General features: G+C 47.3%; 2 protein-coding genes and 1 long non-coding RNA gene across 3 annotated transcripts; 1 reads left to right on the forward strand and 2 right to left on the reverse strand.

Moving 5' to 3' along the window:
• Nucleotides 1-774: 774 nt before the first annotated feature.
• On the reverse strand, nucleotides 775-7,566 carry LOC115393393 (monocarboxylate transporter 12-B-like). Its single transcript, XM_030098379.1, has 7 exons — nucleotides 7,091-7,566; nucleotides 3,941-4,044; nucleotides 3,704-3,847; nucleotides 3,212-3,514; nucleotides 2,225-2,612; nucleotides 1,615-1,874; nucleotides 775-1,531 (listed from the first exon to the last, which is right to left on the reverse strand). Exons 1-7 carry the CDS (start codon nucleotides 7,201-7,203, stop codon nucleotides 1,341-1,343), a joined length of 1,503 nt encoding a protein of 500 aa, XP_029954239.1. The 5' UTR covers nucleotides 7,204-7,566; the 3' UTR covers nucleotides 775-1,340.
• A 3,350-nt stretch (nucleotides 7,567-10,916) lies between these two features.
• Nucleotides 10,917-19,625, reverse strand: LOC115393390 (uncharacterized). The gene is made up of 3 exons (XR_003931946.1): nucleotides 19,614-19,625; nucleotides 14,668-14,670; nucleotides 10,917-11,001 (listed from the first exon to the last, which is right to left on the reverse strand). It is a non-coding gene; the product is annotated as an uncharacterized LOC115393390 (long non-coding RNA).
• Nucleotides 12,227-18,314, forward strand: LOC115393389 (neutral ceramidase-like). The gene is made up of 21 exons (XM_030098376.1): nucleotides 12,227-12,333; nucleotides 12,829-12,970; nucleotides 13,054-13,148; nucleotides 13,274-13,417; nucleotides 13,519-13,695; nucleotides 13,838-13,965; nucleotides 14,077-14,154; nucleotides 14,733-14,853; nucleotides 14,960-15,085; nucleotides 15,197-15,283; nucleotides 15,419-15,523; nucleotides 15,624-15,705; nucleotides 15,785-15,900; nucleotides 16,041-16,135; nucleotides 16,276-16,315; nucleotides 16,398-16,496; nucleotides 16,574-16,669; nucleotides 16,780-16,929; nucleotides 17,356-17,412; nucleotides 17,625-17,713; nucleotides 17,803-18,314. Exons 2-21 carry the CDS (start codon nucleotides 12,829-12,831, stop codon nucleotides 17,999-18,001), a joined length of 2,226 nt encoding a protein of 741 aa, XP_029954236.1. The 5' UTR covers nucleotides 12,227-12,333; the 3' UTR covers nucleotides 18,002-18,314.
• Nucleotides 19,626-19,725: the final 100 nt, after the last annotated feature.

The following is a 19,725-nucleotide window of genomic DNA, read 5'->3' on the forward strand; positions in this document are numbered from 1 at the left end:
GAAAAGAATTTTGATGCTTTCAACATTCATGGCTCCCAAGCCTGGCTTGGGTCCTGGCTGGTGGGGTCAAGGGTCATTCTAGCTGACCTGTCTTATCAAGCTTCAATCTTTGGGGCCTTTTTGGATCCGTGTCTGGTTCTCTCTGAGCTGACGGGCTTTCCCCGGAGACACACAAACTATAATGTCTGATGGTGTTATGTTATTAGTGTTGTTGCTCTTGTGCTGCTGTTATTAGTCTTATTGTTATTTCTATTGCCATTGCTGTTGCTATAACACAGAAGCAGTGAAACATTCAGCTCAGCTGAAGGCAGATCAGTTAGTTTGCTAAAGATGCTCTCTAATCTCGATGTTAACGCCTCCTGAAAAAGAAAACTGACTTGCAAACTAACGACAACAAGAATGAGCAGGAACAAAACAGCGGAGATAAACTACCAACATGCCGACAGACGCAGGTAGCTCTTACAAGACAAAGTTACCCGCTATTTCGGCAAACTAATCACAGCTACAGTGGATACAGGATGAGGAAACATGTGAGAGAGGAACAGTGATTGTGCCACATGACTCACCTGGAGTCCCAGGTCCTTCGTGATAAGCGCCTCCTGCTGATGAACAATCCAAACAGCGGCCACTGTCGTCCTCGTCGGACACGGGGATACACCATGATAGTTAAAAAGCTGAGTAGTACATTAACTTAAAGTGTTCATACTAAACACTTACAATGCTTTTAATCTTGGCAATGACGATGACAGTTTTATTTTCTTCACTTCGGTCTTACAGAAACATTAAAGTTTATGTAACAAAGTAACATTGCTTTCACTGTACGTTCGCCTGGTGACAAGCAATTCGACATTATCCACTCCCTGTGTGTGAGACGGCACTCCTAGCAGGACAGACCTAAACACAGAGTAATTATTAAATATGTCGATAACACTTGTTTTATTAAGAAAGAACAGTCAGCCCATACTGAAACTAATCTTCTTGGTCATTCTACTCTTAGTCATTTCACTGACCCGTTGACCATTTTGTTCTTCTTGCAGTTTCTTGTACACATGATGCAGTCTTACAGTTTATAACACCCCTGTCCCAACAGGGCCCATCCGGCTGTGAAAGTCGGCTCCAGTCAGGAAGCAGGATTGTCTGAGCGGCACTTGAACGCACCATGTAATTTCACAGTTTCAACTGATCAACACACAAAACAAAGATTCACTTCCTGTTGTTCAGGAAGCTGGAATCAGCACCATATTAAGTCTGACCAGTTACTGGGTGATTGACAGGTGTTCCGGCCAATCACAGGCTTCCAGCTTGTCTTTGGCGTCCATGAGAATGAGCAGTTGCCCCATTCAAGGCTGTGAAGCCATGACTTGCTGTTTGTCACAGTCTGATTGCTTGGACAGGCTGAGGGGGAGGGGCCGGAGGCGGTGGCAGCGGCGGACTGTGGTGACGATGGCGAGGACAAATGCGCTGACCAACATGGCACCGCCACTGAGGAAGAAGGTGGCCGTGTAGCTGCCGGTGAAGTCAACCAGCCAGCCTGCAAGGAGAGGAGAGTCACCCTACAATGTGATGTTTCGTGATGCGATGTGACATTTTCTGAGGTGTGTTTATTTGGCTTACCTCCAATAGGCGGGCTGACCAGGAAGGGGACAGCATGCAGGAAATAGACCACGCCCAGTGCCGAGGACAGGTACGGCGCTCCCACCACATCTGACGTCACCACAGGGATCAGCGCCACGTACGCGCCGTCAAAGTAACCATAGAGGACGGCGAAAGGCACGAGCAGTGCGAAGGAGTGAAGCAACGGCGCAAAGAGACAGCAGAGACCCTCCATTGTCACGGCAAAGACGTAACAGAAGAGACGCAGTGGCTTCAGACACCTGGGAAACAGGATACAAACACATCTGATAAGGAGACAAACACACCTGGATATACTTTAGACCCCATCAAATCTCTGATTGGTCAAAATATTCCAGTGAAGACACACACTAACATATGAAAGCAGGAAATTTTCCAAAAAAAAATCATTTTCCAGGTCTGCTCCAGTTTCTAAAATGTTCTAATTCTGGACATCAGACCACTGACATGACAAAATCTTGGCTTGAGTAATATGATTTGGAAGAGTTGCAGTAGTTGGGGGTCTGGAGGGTCGAATGGTTTTGAGGCGACTTTGGACAGGAAGGGAACTACTCATGGGTATTTGGGGGACTTGTGGAACTTGGAATCATACCGGCGGTCAGTCAGCCAGCCAAATGTAATGTTTCCCACGATGTCGATGACACCCAGGATGGACATGAGGAAGGCGGCGTGCTGGTGGCTGATGCCGGTGCTCAGAGCGTAGGGCACCAGGTAGACGAAGGGGAGGCTGCAGCCGCTGGCCAGGAAGATGAAGGATGATGCCATTCCCAGGAAGTCCGGCTGCAGCAGGAAGCGGTACTCTGAGCTGGACCACAGGCAGCTACTGAAGCGCCGCTTCTGCATCAAGTTGAGGACAGGGTTTATTTTCTGAGGGGCAGGGCTTAAAGGTGGAAGAGGAGACTTTTCGGATGGTAGAACCCCGTCTTTAGATTGCGCAGAAAGTTTCAGGGCCAGCTCGCTATCCAGCAGCAAAACGTCACCTGCGACACAAAACAGCAAGTTAGCCTGCTGCTGGGTGCTTGCAATGGTGATATTAATTTCTCTTGTTGCTTTGGAAATGCTACATAGATTAGACTATGGTAAATGTAGACGGTAAGGTATGTGTTCCTCTTATTGATTTAACTCAGCATGCTCATCACAACCCTGATGACTGATCACTCATCACACCTGAATGACAAATCCAACGAGTAAAAGGCAACTGATTAACATCAGTGGCAGAGAAATGGATTTGATATTTTCTTATGAGAAATAATTATTCTAACATGAAACAATCTGTGAAAGTTAAAACCAGTTTCCAGACTGATAGATGGACTACGAAGACTTGAAAAAAGTTTGGGGTTCCTGAGAGTTATTTGTCTCTGTGCAGATGATACAATGTTCTACAGGCTACATTTCACTGAAGCAGAAGTTATCTGCAAAGCAGTTTGAACTCTGAATATGATTAGTATTCAAGTTGAGCATATCTAGCTAACATACTAACAGTTCCAAAGGATTGACTTTTAGCAGTTCGAGGTTTTTCAAACTTCAGGTTGAGTCTCACAGCCTCACATCATTAAAATCTCTTAGCTGAGACACGTACAAAGCTGCTTCTCACTGCTTGGCTTCAGACCCTCTTCCTCCTCCTCCTCTTCCTCCTCCTCCTGCACGGTGATTGGCCGGAGGAGAGCGCCGCAGACGCACAGGTTGGCGACGAAGGCACTGAGAACAAGCAGTGCTCCCCTCCAGGAGTACATCTCGATGAGCAACTGGACCACCGGCGCCAGCACAAAGGTCCCGATCCCGCTCCCCGACATCGCCAGGCCGTATGCCAGAGCCTTCCTGCGCTGGAAGTAAGAGCCCACCAGGGCGATGGCTGGCGTGTAGCAGAGAGCGAAGCCCAGACCTGTGGAGGCCGTCTGAGTCAGTACAGCGTACAGCAACGGCTGGTTTTCAGGAAGATTCAGGTGAGTATGTTTCTCTTTACGTGTATTTCAGAAATATTTGGGTTTCTTTAGAAGAGTTCAGGTGCATTCAGATTGGTTTGAGGTGTCTTCAGGTGTGTTAAAGTACGTCCAGGTTTGTCGGTTCTTACCTGTGATTATTCCCATGGTAAAGTAGAGCAGCTCCAGGCTGCTGCTGAAAGAGCTGAACAGCAGGCCGCAGGACGACAGCAACCCGCCCAACATCACCGAAACCCGGCACGACCAGCGATTCATCACCAGGCTGCCCACAGGAGCTGCACACCCACAAACACACATTCACGGTTCTGTGCAGGCGTGGCACAGTCGCACACATCTGCAACTGGAGATGAAGTGGCCATGACACTGACCACAGAGCATGGTGGTGCAGTCCACCAGACTGTGGATCCACGCCGTGGCGGCGTAATCAGCCCCAAAGTGAGTCTGAAACTCCACGAAGAAGATGGAGATACACCTGCAGACACACAAACACACAATATCATCATTAATATCAGCTGGAACTGCAGCTTCTGGCAGCCAGGAGAGGGGGCAGAGCTCTGAAACACAAAGACAGGCAGTGACCAGCAGGAGGCGCCACTTCCTATAAGGCTGTTTGAACCGGAAAAAACAAACTGATGTAACAGAAAACACATGCCCATTCTTTGCTCTTGTTTGTTTACTTCCAAATAAATAAAAAGGGCTGGCAGTGGCGTGAGGGTGGGGGATTTCTTGCCCGTTCCTCCAACAATGATTCCCACACATTCAGTGAACTTCTGCAAGCGCTCGCACGTTTTCACAGGTTTTGAATTAATCACAAGAGCTAAGCGAGACAGTGCGACACCATTGCATCCCCGATGAGGTCTCAGCCTGCAGAAATGTTCCTGAAAAAGCAAAGAAAACTGACAGAACGTCTACTGATCTCTGCCACGCTGATGAAGCAGCTCCATCACTCCCGCTGAGGCCATCCCTGAATGAGCCCGGGAATTTACTGCTTCCAATAAATGAGAACCAGCTGAAAAATAGATGAACCATCTGAAAGATGTTCTGGAAGGAAATGCAAATGCAATTTGAGGACAAAACTGGGAATGAGATGACAAAATGGAAAAAGAGAGAACTGAAATTTAATTGGAAACAAACTTCGAATAAACAGGAAGACTGTTGAATAGAAAGGAGAGGAGCTCCTGAATGCACCACGGTATGAACTGATGCCACCTTTGTTCTCAAAGATGCAAACTTGTGGATTTTTTTTGTCTCAGAGTGAAAAGTCAGAGTTTATAGTAAAGATAATCAGGAGTGAAAACTGCTGAGCCGTGACGAATCAGACGGCGAGAGATGAAAGTGGTCGGTATCAGCCAGCGGTCACCAGGGGAGGGGAGGATCGCAGAGATATGTAGGTGAAGTTATATAAGTTGTCTGTGAAACAACAGAGCAGAGTCCACCTGCCGGTGTCACTTTAAATTCATTCATAAATATTCAGATGGGAGACAAACTTGGAAAATGGTAATAAGCTGAGAGCAAACGAACAAGGATCAAACTTGGGGGAAAAAAAAGAAAAACACACTACAGAACAATTTGGAAAGAAGTGGTAACAAATAACGGCAACAAACAGGGGACAAATTGTACAATAAAAGGAGGAAAATATGGGAAAACAGCTTGGGAACAAACTGATCGTAAATTGATGGAAACTTGACAAACTTACAAACTTACAAACTGTAACAAAACAAGAAAAACCTGATAACAACTTGGGAACAGACTGGGAAGAAGCTGGCATGAAACCGAGAGAAAACTGGGAACAAAGTGGAATCAGACTACAGCGAAACAAGAGAAAACTGACAACAACTTGGGGACAAACTGGGACAAATCTGCAATTAAACTGGTATGAAACTTGGGAACAAACAGAATGAGCTGGGAGGAAAGCCACACCCTCGCTTGCTGCTGTCCGACGTTTCGATTGGTTTCGGCAAGTCCAGTTTGTGGTTGTGCTGAGCTGAATGTTGTTGAGTCATACAAAGCCTGTTTTTGTTATATCACTGCGAAAAGTACAGTGCTCACTGTGTGTGTGTGTGTGTGTGTTTACTATTGCTGTGCTGCATATGTATTTTTATACTGAGATGTCTATGTACTAATGTCGCTGTACAAACGATTAAATTATTTATGCCCTGATGTTGTTTACAGTCAGCTGTAACACAATCTGCTTGAGTGTGTGTGTGTGTGTGTGTGTGTGTGTGTCTGTCTGTGCCTTATGAAATGGGTCAGGTCAGAGTGTGTAATTCAAACCTGTTCTCAAATTAAACACTTAAAAAACTGCAGGGGCCTCGGTCGGAACTCTAAGAACAGTTTAGTTGAAGGTGTGAAGCGTTGTTTACTCCGACTGATGTTTCCATCAATGGTCCGTCTCCGAGCTGTTCTGATCCCGGCTGGATCTGTGTGTGGAGGCAGGTTCCACCTGGACTGCTGCTAAGCTCATCCCGGGACACACAAACTCATTCACAGTTAACTAATAACCTCCCATGCATGTCTTTGGACCGTGGGTGGAAATACACACCCGCATAGGGAGAACATGCAGGTTGAACCCGTGACCTCCCGGCTGTGAGGCAAGAGCGCAAATCATTACTCCACCCAGGAGCCTTCTCACTTTTTTTTTTTTTTTTTTTTTTCCATTTGAAAAAGCATTTCACTGTAAAGCGGCGCTGAGTGGTGTGTGTCGGTGTGTGTCGGTGGATGGTGCAACTGCGACAGATGAGCCGGTGTGTGATTGCTGGCAGCTGTTCAAACATCTGCTGAACTCAGAACTTTTCCTGACAGTAGGAAAGCATGAGAGGAATCAGTAACTACTGGTGTTCTGAAAACTTCTGGATCACGCGCACGCCCATGTGTGTACACACACACACACACATGCACATTTAAACATTCACAGGTGAGACGTATGGGCTGAAGAGGTTACACAACGCTCCGCTCAGAAACACGGACAACATGAGTTTGCTGCAGGTCCGCACGTGCCGACGGCAACGTGTTCACAACAAAGCGAGGCTGGCGGTCGTCCGTAGATCATCCAGGTCCAGAGCGATGACGCGCCGTGAGGTCAGGGCGCCGCGCTGACAGAAACACACGCTCCGCGCATCAACCCCACATCAACACACTTCAGAGAAACGAACAACAACAGCAGCCACAATTCAGAGAAACCGCTGTGTGTGTGTGTGTGTGTGTGTGTGTGTGTGTGTGTGTGTGTGTGTGTGTGTGTGTGAGAGAGAGAGAGTCTCATTACAGTTGTTTGGAGTGTTTTTGGTGGCTGGTTGGTTGTTGAGTCATGTTGATGGAATTTGCTTTAATGTTTCAGCTGAACAGTTACTTTGTAAGTCTCTTCATCATGTGACACGCGCGCACACACACACACACACACACACACACACACACACACACACACACACACACACACACACTGTCACGACACACCAGGACCCATCAGGACCCGTCAGGACCCGTCAGGACCCCTCAGACAGAGGCGACCAGAGGAGTGTTACCTGGTTATGGCCCGGGTGCAGACCGTCACCATGAAGCAGCAGCCTACGATCACCCAACCCCAGCCGCCGTCCGGAGGGGGCCCCCCGGCCCCCCGAAGCTTTCCAGCACCCATTGCTGTCTCCCGGTCCAAATCCAGTCCAGGACCCAGATCTCGTCTTGGTCCTGAGGAGGTCCAACCAATCACAGGCTGAGCAGCTGCTGGAGAGACCAGAGAGGAAGACCGGACTCCAAGCTGCTGCTGCTCCAGAGAAGAGATGATGGTACTCTCCTCCTGCTCCTCCTGCTCCTCCTGCTCCTCGTCTTACTCTGACTGAGGCTTCAGAAGGAGGAGAGAAGGATGAATGGAGGACTGAAGAAAACTCCCAATGCAGTGATCTGACTCAGGCAGAGAAAGCTGTCTTCCCTCCTCTGTTCAATCATTAACTGTACTCTATGACCGAACGCCGGGAGGACGGGGCTTAAACCAAGTGCCCCCTGACCTGAGGGAGCGTTGGATTTGTTCGTCCGTCCCCTGATGTGGCTCCTCATGAGCACTGAAGACGTGAACTCCTCCCCCCCCACCCCCCCCCCCCCCCCCCACACAGATGGGTGGTGTCTGCTGCCACCAGTATCGGGTGTCAAAAAGAAGCACACCCAGTCAGACGGGCCTGACCGGGGAGCTCGCCTCTGCAGGAGCAGGTGGTAAAACCAGGACCACGGAGGGTCCAGAGGACCAGAACAGACCAGGACCTAGCATGGTCTGAAGACCGAGACAGACCAGGACCACACGGGATCAGACAGACCACCTCAGTCCAGAACTAAACTGGTTTTGTATCTAATTAGTGTTCTTTAAGTGGTGAGTCCGACCCTGTTCTGGTTCTGTTCCTGGTCTTACAGCATCCAGCTTGACGGAGCCAAGAGGTTCCAGGCTGAGGGTGCTGGTTCACACAGAGAGGAGGCTTCATTTCGGAAGTCAGTCATCTTTCCACAGCGATGCTCTGGAGGTCAGGTGCCTTGCTCAAGGGACGCAGTGGTATCCTGTCAGCTGTAGGACTTGAACCTGCAAACCTCCAAACACAAGTTTGAGTTCTCCTCCTGCCTGCTCCTCCTCCATCTCCATCTCCATCCGACTGTAAACAACTTGTGAAACGGGAGGCGTCTGCATCACCGACCTCAAACCCTGCAGAGCCGCTTCGATCACAGCCAGCGGTTCGTCAAAGATATGAAGAATTCAAACACATCACTCGGGCCAAGAGCAACACTGCTGCTGCAGAAAAAGTCAGGAGGGAATACCGACAGAAAATCGCCGACTCTGTTAATGCATAACTTTGTGAGATCATTTGATATTAATTCATTGGACCATATAAACGGGCCGCACTCTGATCACTCCATTTCACTTTATCGCGGCGCAGACATGTCTGCCTCTTCCACACTGAAATATCACAGCCGTTGTTTGATTTATGTCTAATCATCATTATTTTTACAGTCATGACTTTTAAAAATCTTGCTGAAATTTATCAATTGAAAAATTATTTCAGCGTCTAAACAACGTTGATCATTTTACTGTTGAAAAAGTGTTGAAGCATCAACTCTGAATTAATGTTTGTTGAGTCTCGATAAATACTGAGAACTGTCATTACCCATGTGACAACATGAGTTTGCACTTTATTTCTCTTCTCTTAAAAAGATTTAAGGCAGTTTTCAAAAAACACTCAACAATATGTCTCTTTTGATTTAATTTCAGTGTGAAAATCCCAGATGAATGTGTGTTTATGTGAATGTTAACCTCCCCCTCTTTCTTTTTCTTTATCTCTGTTTTCATTGTTTAGTAAAGATAGAATTCTGTAGAAGAGCCATACAAACGCTCACATTTAGTTCAGCACATCATTTGATAAAATTGTGAACTTGGGTAAAATACAAAACCGACATTTTACAAATCACCGCTCTGTTTCAGGTGAGTTGCATCGTATTTCAGGACAAGTAGTTTTCTGCAAACTTAGAGGTGATGTTTTTATTTCAAGTTACATGTTCTTAGTCTGACAGTCTCCCAGTTGGTCGGGTGATTGCTACAATATTCAGCAGGTCGGCCGCTAGTTTGACTCCTGCATTTCCCAGAAGCTGAAATGTGATTAACGGGACACTGAAGGCCAAACCCTGCACCTGCTGGACAGACTGTCAAAAGCGCTACATACATAAATTTACTGGAGTTATACTTTTCATAGCTTTACTTTAGCAGTATTTGTGTGTCAGATGATGTTGAAAAGCAGAACTTTATGATCAGTGCTGATTGGATTTGCAAAATATAAACTGAAACCAACATTGACTCATTGTGGAAAACATGATGTTGCAATTTCAAAGCTGATTAGATTTGCAAAACTCAACAGTTATTCAACACTGGTACCTGCCACTGATTCAACAGTGACTCAATGCAACCCCAGTGGAGTCTGAACAGTTCCAAAACCTTGATCAGCTCGGTAATTCAACACAGGATCATCCAGTCCTGATCGGAGTGTGCTCATGTAAAATGAAAGGCGTCCGCATCGCCGACCACAAACCCTGCAGAGCCGCTGACAATTACTCTTCGAAAATATTCACGAATTCAAACACATCACTCAGGCCAAAAGCAACACTGTTGCTGCTGCAAAAGCCAGGAAGGAATACTGGCAGAAAATTGCCAACTCTGTTAATGCGTAACTTTGTGAGATCATTTGATATTAATTCATTGGACCATATAAACGGGCCGCACTCTGATTATTACGACACTGGCGTGTCGGGCATGTCTGCCATGTGTGACCATTATTATTATTATTACCCTCATGATTTCAGATGCAACCCAGACGGGGAACAAGTGAAGAACAAGTATAAAAACATCGTTCAAAGCGCTCAGTGACGTAGAGGCTTTATTTTACTGGATCTAAGGATTGCATCTCCCGAAAAACGTGCTCCTCTCACGATCCGCACAACAACATCCTCTGAGAATGGGCAGGTCATTTTCGAAGAGATCTGATTGGTCAGGAAGTGGCGCTTTTATACTCGATCACGAATCCAGAACGTCACCTGATTTCCAGCAGATTTAGCATAAATTATCGTAATGATTGAACCCGGTAGGAAGTGAACCAGCGCAGTAGGACAGGAAACCCAGGGTTAAACCTGAAGCTACCTCGATAGGAGAAAATTCAGCTTTATGGAGGAAAACAATCTTTTTTTTTTACTTTTTGAAATATGTGGTATTTTAATTCTGAAGCATTTTACTGCTGGAAAAATACTACTGAATAAATGCAATTGAATTAATTTCAATTGCCTTTATAAAGCGCCAAATACAACACAGTCAGAGTCAGAAAGGTGAGGGAGAGAGAGAGAGAGAGAGAGAGAGAGAGAGAGAGAGAGAGACCTCAGACAGACAGGATGTCAGTGAGCATCACTGGGAGGAGCGGAGCGCAGTGTTGGTCCCCCAACAGTCTAAACCTGCAGCAGTTTAATTAGAAAATGGTCTCAGGTCACTGAACAGGCCCAAAATGTTGTAAGTTGAACTTTAAATAAAACACTGTGTTCTCCTCACTAACTGGTTGAGCAGCGCTGGACGCTCTGCCTCTCAATCTCATTTTAAAAAAACCAAAAAAAGCATTCAGTAAGCAGCACTCGGAGAATGGAGTGTTCTACTAGGTTAATATTTCACCAACGACTCTTTGAGCTTTGATGATGCCTTGCTGTTAGGAACTGGTTTCAATTTTAAAGACAGACTTTGAATTGTATGATAGTTTTCACAGGAAGTCGGTGAAGAGAAGTCGGTGAAGAGAAGCTGATATCAGGGCGACGTGTTTCTGTCCTGAAAGTTCCTCTCATTAATCTCACTGCAGCGTTTTGATTCAGCTGAAGACTCCTTAAGCAGCTTTTCAGACATCCTGATAATAGAGAATTACAATAATCTCAACTAAAATGACAAATGCAGGGATTAATTTCTCCGCGTCACTCAGACTCAACATTTTCCTGATTTTAGAGACATTACAGATAAAAGAAAGCAGCCCTGCAGGGAGCTGAAGGTCAAAAGAAACTTCCAGGTTCCTCACAGTGTTACTGCAGGTCAAACCATCACCACCCAGTGTCTTCATGTGTTTTAATAATTTCTTTGTCAGATTTTTTTGGCCCAGAATATAATGACTTCTTTTTATCTGAATTTTGAAGCAGAAAATTACAGCTCATTCAGACCTTTGACAAGTGAATTAATATCATTTGGCTTCATAAATTGTTTCTGTATCATCTACACTGCAATTATTGTGAGCTGTGGTTGACTGTTGCCATCGTGAATGTACTGTGTTTCTGTTTCATATTCATTTTGATTGTACAGTGTAAATACTGCTGAATGAGTGTATTTATAATCTGATAAGGAGGTTCTGAAGTCCTGACGACAGGAGTGAGCATCGAAAAAATCCCATTATGTTAAGTTATTACTGGTGTAAAATGGGGAGGGATTACATAAGTTTTTCTTCTTCCCACTCCTTTTCAAATAAAAATGAAAGGATTTAAATCTTGAATTCTGAACTCATGGATTCTGTTGAAACCCTAATAATATTTCCCACAGGAAGCATGTTTTTATAATGTGAAAAGTACCGGTCCTAACGCAGATCAGAACTCCTCGTGCCCTCCGACCCTCCGGCCGACCCCGGTTCATGCGGAGGTGTGAACGTAACGTGTCCAATAGAAACGGGTGACTCTCTCCAGTCAGAGGACCTCCCACATCAGGCCAAACCTGTGCAATGTTTTTTTTTTCTGTTTTTCTTGTTTGTCCCACACTCAGGCCTGTCCCTGAACACCTCCTGTTGGAGGTAACAGTGAAGCAGCTTTCTGCCTCCAGACGCTGAGCTCAGAGATGCTCTTCAGAGTGTTTGACTGTTGGTCTCCACACAGATTTATACTGACGAAGGTTCATCCACCTCCAGATCGGATGGGAAGCTACAGTCAAACCTCTGAATTGGACTTTGAGTTGAACCTGATGGTGGAGAAGCAGAAGGGAGGAAAAAAAAACAACAATGGGTTGATCAGAGTCTGCATTCATTTATCAGAGCTGTGTTTTTGCTGAGGCAGGTTTTATCTGGACTCAGAATCTCTGATCTATTATCTGTAGCGAGGCAGTACACCGACCTTCGGACAGCTTATTATCAGCCAAGTGCCGCCATCAGAGTCATTCACAGCCCTAAAACTCTCCTCGACCCCTCAGGATACTCCGATCGTGGAAGTTTTCCTTCGAGACTCTCCGGCAGCTCAGGTGAGTCCTGATGCAGATCATACTTTTTCACTCTGTTTCGATATTAAAATCACTCTGCAGCTGCTCGATCGGGGCAAAGTCTTTCAACGCGGCCTGTTTTCATCCGGGGGTTAACCTTGTTTCACCTCAGTGTATCTGGACTGAGCACACCGGGACCAAGTCCATCAGCACTGGGTCGATCTGGACTGTTGTTGTTTTGTGCGATGTGGATTCAGCCTGTTTGGCCACATGTGTGTGGATTTGGATTTGGTCTCTCTGCACTAACTCTACCTGGACAAAGGTCATCAAAATTATCTGGAGTTAGTCGAGAGGCTTCAAGTCTGAAAGCAGACTGAGTCCTGAACTCCAGGTGTCACACAGTGAGAGGATGATGTGAGGATTCCACGATACTGCAAAACACTACGCTTCTCTAGAACCCAACCCGTGTGTGTGTGTGTGTGTGTGTGTGTGTGCCTGTAGTGCTACATTCAGGACTTGTCTGGTTCTGCTCCTCAGATGGGTCGAAACAAAGCGGTGTGTTGCGGTCTTTCCGCCCTGGAGACGACGCTCGCCGTCCTGTTCGTGCTGATGACGGCGGTCAGTGTGACGCTCATCGTGCTGCTGGTCACCAGGGAATCGGACACGGCGGGGGAGACGGGTGAGCAGCCAGACGGTGCGTGTAGCAACATTCAGACTCATCATGACGCTCTGCATGTGTGTGTGTGTTTGTGTGTCCCACAGACCCTCCTGCCCCGACCTCTGACCCCCAGCACAGTCCCTACCTGATCGGGGTCGGCCGGGCCGACTGCACTGGACCACCTGCTGAAATCCCACTGGTCTGTAACACAAACACACACACACACACACTTTTGTATTTGGTATAACCAAACAAGTGGATACAAGGTTTCTGTGTGTGTGTGTGTGTGTGTGTGTGTGTGTGTGTGTGTGTGTGTGTGTGCAGATGGGTTACGCTCAGAGCTCGCAGCTGGCTGCAGGGATTCACACTCGACTGTACAGTCGAGCCTTCATCGTCGATGACGGGAGGAAGAGAGTTGTGTTTGTCACGGCCGACGTAGGAATGATTTCGCAGAGGCTGCGACTGGAGGTACACGCACGCACGCACACACACGTGTATGTTTACATTTCTGTGTGCGTGCAGGAGTGTATCTCTGTGAATGTGTCGGGGTGTGTTCCGGTGTTTTGCAGGTTCTCCGGGCCCTGCGGGTGAAGTACGGGGACCTGTACCGGCAGGACAACGTGGCGCTCAGCGGGACGCACACACACTGCGGCCTGGGCGGTTTCTTCCAGTACACTCTGTTCATGCTGAGCAGCAAAGGCTACATCCCCGAGTCCGTCCAGCCGCTGGTCGACGGCATCGTCAAGGTGGGTCGCCGTGGTAACCAGGAGGCCAGGTGGGCCTTTTTTTTGGTGAGCCCTGACTGCAAGCTGTGCACACTGTCCGCCATCTGGTGGCAGCTGCAGGGAGCTGCAATGCCTCTGTCAGTAATCTGATTACTGTGTCCAGAGTATAGACATCGCCCACCGGAACATGAGGCCCGGCAGGATTTACAGGAAGAGAGGGGATCTGGGTGGAAGCAGTCTGAACAGGAGTCCTCACTCCTACATGAACAACCCCGAGGAGGAGAGACACAGGTAAACACACACACACACGCACACACACACACACACACACACACACACACAGAAACAGATTTTTTATTGGTGTGACAGCTGAGATGCTGATGTTATTGAATAAATCTTCAGGTACGAGACCAACACAGACAATCAGGTGGTGGTGCTGAAGTTCACTGATCTGGATGGAGACGGGATCGGTATGCTCAGGTACACACACACACACACACACACACACACACACACACACACACACACACACACACACACACACACACACACACAGGTACGCACACACACAGTTCATTCACAGCCTCCCAGTGCAGCCACATGTTTACACACACACACTCATTGCATAACTCCATAAATATCCAGTCGAATCAGTCATCAATCCATGTGTCAAGGAAACAATTCCATTTTACAAATGGGCAGAGGGAGATTTCGGAACAGCAGATAAAACCCGATATGATAAAAGATAATCACATAAGATAAAAAAATAAGGCAGTAAAAAGCACCAGGTCTTTTTGTTTCCACCACCCAAGCACCAACTCCTGGCTCTCAAAAAAAAAAAACATTTCATGTGAACAAACAATGGAGTTTGGTGTAAAGGGAATAGTTTTTATAACCAGAAATGTTTCGTCACCAACCTGAACCTGCCGGAGCGGTAAATGATGGCGAATGTACACACACGTTTTCACAATGAATTAACAGTCCTGCTGCTACTGTCTTCACCACCATGACCACCAAACGAGGTTGCCATGGTGACGAGCGTGTCCCCTCCCCTACAGCTGGTTCGCGGTTCACGCCGTCAGCATGAACTACACCAACCGAATGGTGAGCAGCGACAACATGGGCCACGCCTCCTACCTGATGGAGCAGGACAAGAACCCCGGAGAGCTGCCCGGACAGGTGGGAGGGGGCGGGGCTCAGACGCACTCAGCAAGGCTCGCACAGCACTGCACACCTGAATCTGTGTGTGTGTGTGTGTGTGTGTGTGTGTGTGTGTGTGTTTCAGGGGGGCTTTGTGGCAGGTTTCTCCTCCAGTAACCTCGGAGACGTCACTCCAAACATCAAAGGGCCGTTCTGCATCAACACCATGAAGCCCTGCGACTACCTGAACAGCTCCTGTCCTGTGGGAGGGGTATATACACACACACACACACACACACACACACACACACAGATCGTTTCACAGCTGACCCTTTTCTCTGTGGGTTTTCTTTTGTTTTCTTCTTTTCGGTGTGTGTTTCAGACTAAAATGTGTCAAGCATTTGGTCCTGGAAATGACATGTTTGAGAGCACGAGGATCATCGGACACAACATCTACATGAAGGCAAAGGTAAATGTACTTGTGTTGTCATCCGACAGCGACACCAGAAAGGAAGAGAAGCAAACCAGAGAAACAAAGAGACGAAACGGGTGTGTGTCTGTGCATGAACAAGTGCGTCTGTAATCCTGTTTGGTGGCGTTGCAGGAGCTGTATGCAGAGGCGGACGAGGAGGTGACTGGTTCCATTCAGTCTGCTCATCAGTGGGTCAACATGACGGACGTGAAGATTCAGCTCAACGACACACACGTGGTCAGCACAGGCAGCCGGGCGCACAGGAGATAGCAATACACACGCATGTGTTCAGGTGTATGCATGTTTATGTGCATGTGTGTGTGTGTGTGTGTGTCAGGTCAGTACCTGTAAACCAGCTCTGGGTCACAGCTTCGCAGCAGGAACAACAGACGGAGGAGGAGATCTAAACTTCACTCAGGGTGAGTCTCTTCTTCCTGCTCACTCCGTTCTCTGTTCCTCTTTAAAATCGTTTCTTTTTTTCTTTGTCCTGGCCTGCAGGGGCGACTGACGGTGACCCCTTCTGGAACGGGATCAGAGACGCTCTGGTGGGCCCACCGTCGAACGAGACTCAGGACTGTCATCATCCCAAACCAATCCTGTTCAGCACGGGGGAGGTGAGGCCCAGTGAGCAGTCTCATCACTCAGAAAGTAGACTCTCGTGTTGACACTCGGCCAGGAAGGGTCGCCTTCCAGTCTGAAGGCTGTCGGTCCGCAGCGGTTCACCAGGTTAGTGAAGTTGTGTGTTTGTGTGCAGATAAACTGGCCTCTGCCGTGGCATCCACAGATCATTGACGTCCAGATCATCACTGTGGGCTCCGTCGCCATCGTGGCTGTTCCTGGAGAATTCACGTAAGCAGTGCAGCGAATATTAACACAACATTGCATTTAGAAACAAGAAACAGAACAGCTGATAAATAAATACCGTGTGTGTGTGTGTGTGTGTGTGTGTGTGTGTGTGTGTGTGTGTGTGTGTGTGTGTGTGTTCACAGCACCATGTCGGGGAGAAGGTTACGAGCAGCTGTCAAACAGGTACGCTATCGATGCGCGCTGCTGTGTGACTGTGTGTTGTCACTGTGTGTGACTGGAATGGCACTCTGCGATTGTGTACCAGGAGCTGGAGTCTGATGGTGTGAACAGGGACTGGGAGGTGGTTCTGGCTGGCCTCAGTAACGTCTACACCCACTACATCACCACCTTCGAGGAGTATCAGGTACACAGCCCACCTCTCTTTGTCTATGTTCAGTGGTAAACAGAGTGAAGTCACCCGGAGGTTGTGTGTGTTTTCAGGTGCAGCGGTACGAAGGCGCCTCCACCATCTTCGGTCCGCACACGCTCAGTGCGTACCTGCAGAAGTACGCAGGGCTGGCGCGAGCCATCGCTCAGGTCAGACTGAGGAACAGTCACGCATCGTCAACATACAGGCGGATCTCAAACGTTGTTTGCACGTGTTGTTGTTGTTGTTGCTGGCCTGCAGAGTTTGTTTCTGTTCACAGGACGAGGTCTCCAAGCTGCCTCCGGGCCCCGAACCTCCTTTCTTTGAGAAGAACCTCTTTAACCTGCTGAGTGCAGCTACTCTGGACAGAAAACCGGACAACACCAGTTTCGGTGACGTCCTGCAGCAGGTTTATCCCGTTTACAGGCCGGTACGACCCTCGCAGACCCCCTTATTCACCCACCCACTCATCAACTAACAAGATAAAAAATAAAGTTCCACCGGAAAAAAATAAATCAAAAGGAAATAACTCACACTAACTGCAAAAAACTTAGTAACTAATGTAAATCACCAAACACACTAAGGTAGCTATACTACAACACACTGTAACTATATTACCAATGTACCGTAGTAGCATCCATCCATCCATCCGTCCATCCATCCATCCATCTTCTGTACGGCTTATAAAATCTTCATGGTTGCTGCAGCCAATCCCAGCTGACAGTGGGAGAAGGCAGGCCACTAGGGGCATTAGACAGTGCAGAAAACTAAATGTAACAGCATTTTAACCAACCAGCTGACCACTTTAGTTCAGTAATAACTATATCAGTGTTTCTAATAAAATGTGTTTTTGCAGGGCGACGTTGTCTCTGTCACATTCGTGGCAGGAAATCCTCGACACTCTGGAGACATCGTAAGAGCTTTTCACCACTACCTTTTGTTGATTTGTGTTTGTTGATTGCTTTCTTTGTTGTTGTATTTGTTTCTTGTTGTTGATGTGTGTGTGTGTGTGTGTGTGTGTGTGTGTGTGTGTGTGTGTGTACCCTAACCCCGAGCCTTTAGTCCTCCTCGCTGGAGTTCCTGCTTTCTGTGACATTTGATGTTGTTTTTTTCCTGTTTTTGCAGAGAGATAAAACTTTTGTTACTGTGGAGATATTTGACAACAGAACAGAGACGTGGGAAATCGTCCACACCGATGCATCATGGGAGACCAGGTGGGTTTACACCCTTTGACCTCAGACCTTCAGAAGAGTTGTCGGGGAAAAAACTCCATTTGTGACCTTTGTGGTGTCTCTGGCTGCAGGTTTCACTGGCTGAAGGGTTCGAACCGGCAGAGCAATGCCACCGTGGAGTGGCACATTCCCGCCACGGCGCAGGCCGGCTCGTACCGGATCCAACACTTCGGTCACTGCAAGCAGCTCAAAGGCCTACAAACCGTAATCACGCCGTACAGCGGTTCTTCCGACACCTTCACGGTCACTCCCAGCTTCTACCACCTGTGACATCGCTGACTCGCTGAGAGGCCACGCCCCCTGACAAAGGCCCCACCCACTGCCAAAAGACATGCTTTATGACAGAAGCCAGGGCCTCAGAAGACATACCTCTGGGAAGAGGCCAGGTCTCAAAGAAGCCACACCCACTGACTGAGGACACGCCTCCTGGAAGAGGCCACACCCACTGACTGAAGACACGCCTCCTGGAAGAGGCCACACCCACTGACTGAAGTCACGCCTCCTGGAAGAGGTCACACCCACTGACTGAGGACACGCCTCCTGGAAGAGGCCACACCCGCAAATGACTTTCTTCCTAATATTAGACACGCAATAATATAATAGACTTAAAGTCAATTGAAGTAATAAAATTGCTTTGTGTGTCTGGTGTTGTCCAGTTGTGTTTGTCTAGTTGTTTTGTGTTTCGCTGTTTTCTTTGTCACAACCTTTTCACACAAAAACAATTCATGTTATAAAAAACCCCACAAACATGTCTGTAATAAAAATATTTATTAGAAGGTGATTTGAAGAGAAACGTCGACAATCTAGGAGGTTTGACACATGAAAACAGCAAGCACACATTCATACACACACACACACACACACACACGCAGTTGAGGAGTCACAGCTTGGTGCATTCAGGTGCATCTGAAAAACATACTCACACAGATGCAGCTTCTACCAGCCCTTTGCAACACACACACACACACGCACGCGCGCACAGTCTTGTATTTCTATCCTTGTGGGGACCTTCCATTGACTCCCATTCATGTCTAGCCCCTAACCCTGACCCTTACCCTAACCCTAACCCACACCACAACAAAGCCTAACCCTAAAGAAATGTTTTTGCACTTTTACTTTTTTCAGTAACAACAACATGGTCAAGAAAACACTGTTTCTCCTACTTAGGACCGGAAAAAGGTCCCCACAAGGCACGTCGTTCCACGTTTTGCTATCCTTGTGGGGACATTTGGCCCCAAGAAGGATAGAAATACGAGAACGCACACACACACACACACACACACACACACACACACACACACACACACACTGAGTCAGGCTTTGGACCAGCACAAATGACTGTTTTTGACTGTAAAGTGCTTGAAGTGAAGACGCGGGTCCCTCTGCACCTGAACGCCTCGTTTACAGAAACAGCCACTGAACTGAGAGTGAAAACTCCAAAAACTGCAGCGATACACCTGTCAGCTTTAATCTGCTCAGCCTGCCGTTTCCTTCATTACTATAGTAAAACACTTGTCGAATAACTTCTGTATGTTCAGTACACGCTGTACTAATTGCGCTCCATGTAATTTTGTAAGCACTTGAATGTTTTGTCATTAATGATTGAAAATTCTTAATTTTTTTGTGTCAGAAGTCATTGTGTGCTTTCTAATAATTAAATAGGAGGCAGAGCATTGAGACAGCAGCCTCCTTTCATGCGGAGCCAGATAGGGAGGCAAGCACAGTCTCTACTTTCAAGATCAGATTTCTCTGCCAATTTCATTTAATGAGGCTCACAGTTAGACCTGGTTCATCTAGGTTTAGATGGGTGGAAGGTCTTTACTGTACTAAGTCCTCTTCATAAACCTGTCAGTAACTTTTTGTTTCCATAGGGCCACAGGACAGAAATAAAGTCCTCTGGAAGCTAATAAGTTAGCATTCTATCAAATGGAGTTTGCTCTTGAAGATTTAGGTTCAAACTTGTAGTCAAGGAATCAGATAAAGTAAGGCGCCAC

The sequence above is a fragment of the Salarias fasciatus genome, chromosome 8 (assembly GCF_902148845.1).
Source record: "Salarias fasciatus chromosome 8, fSalaFa1.1, whole genome shotgun sequence".
Classification (NCBI taxonomy): Eukaryota; Metazoa; Chordata; class Actinopteri; order Blenniiformes; family Blenniidae; genus Salarias; species Salarias fasciatus.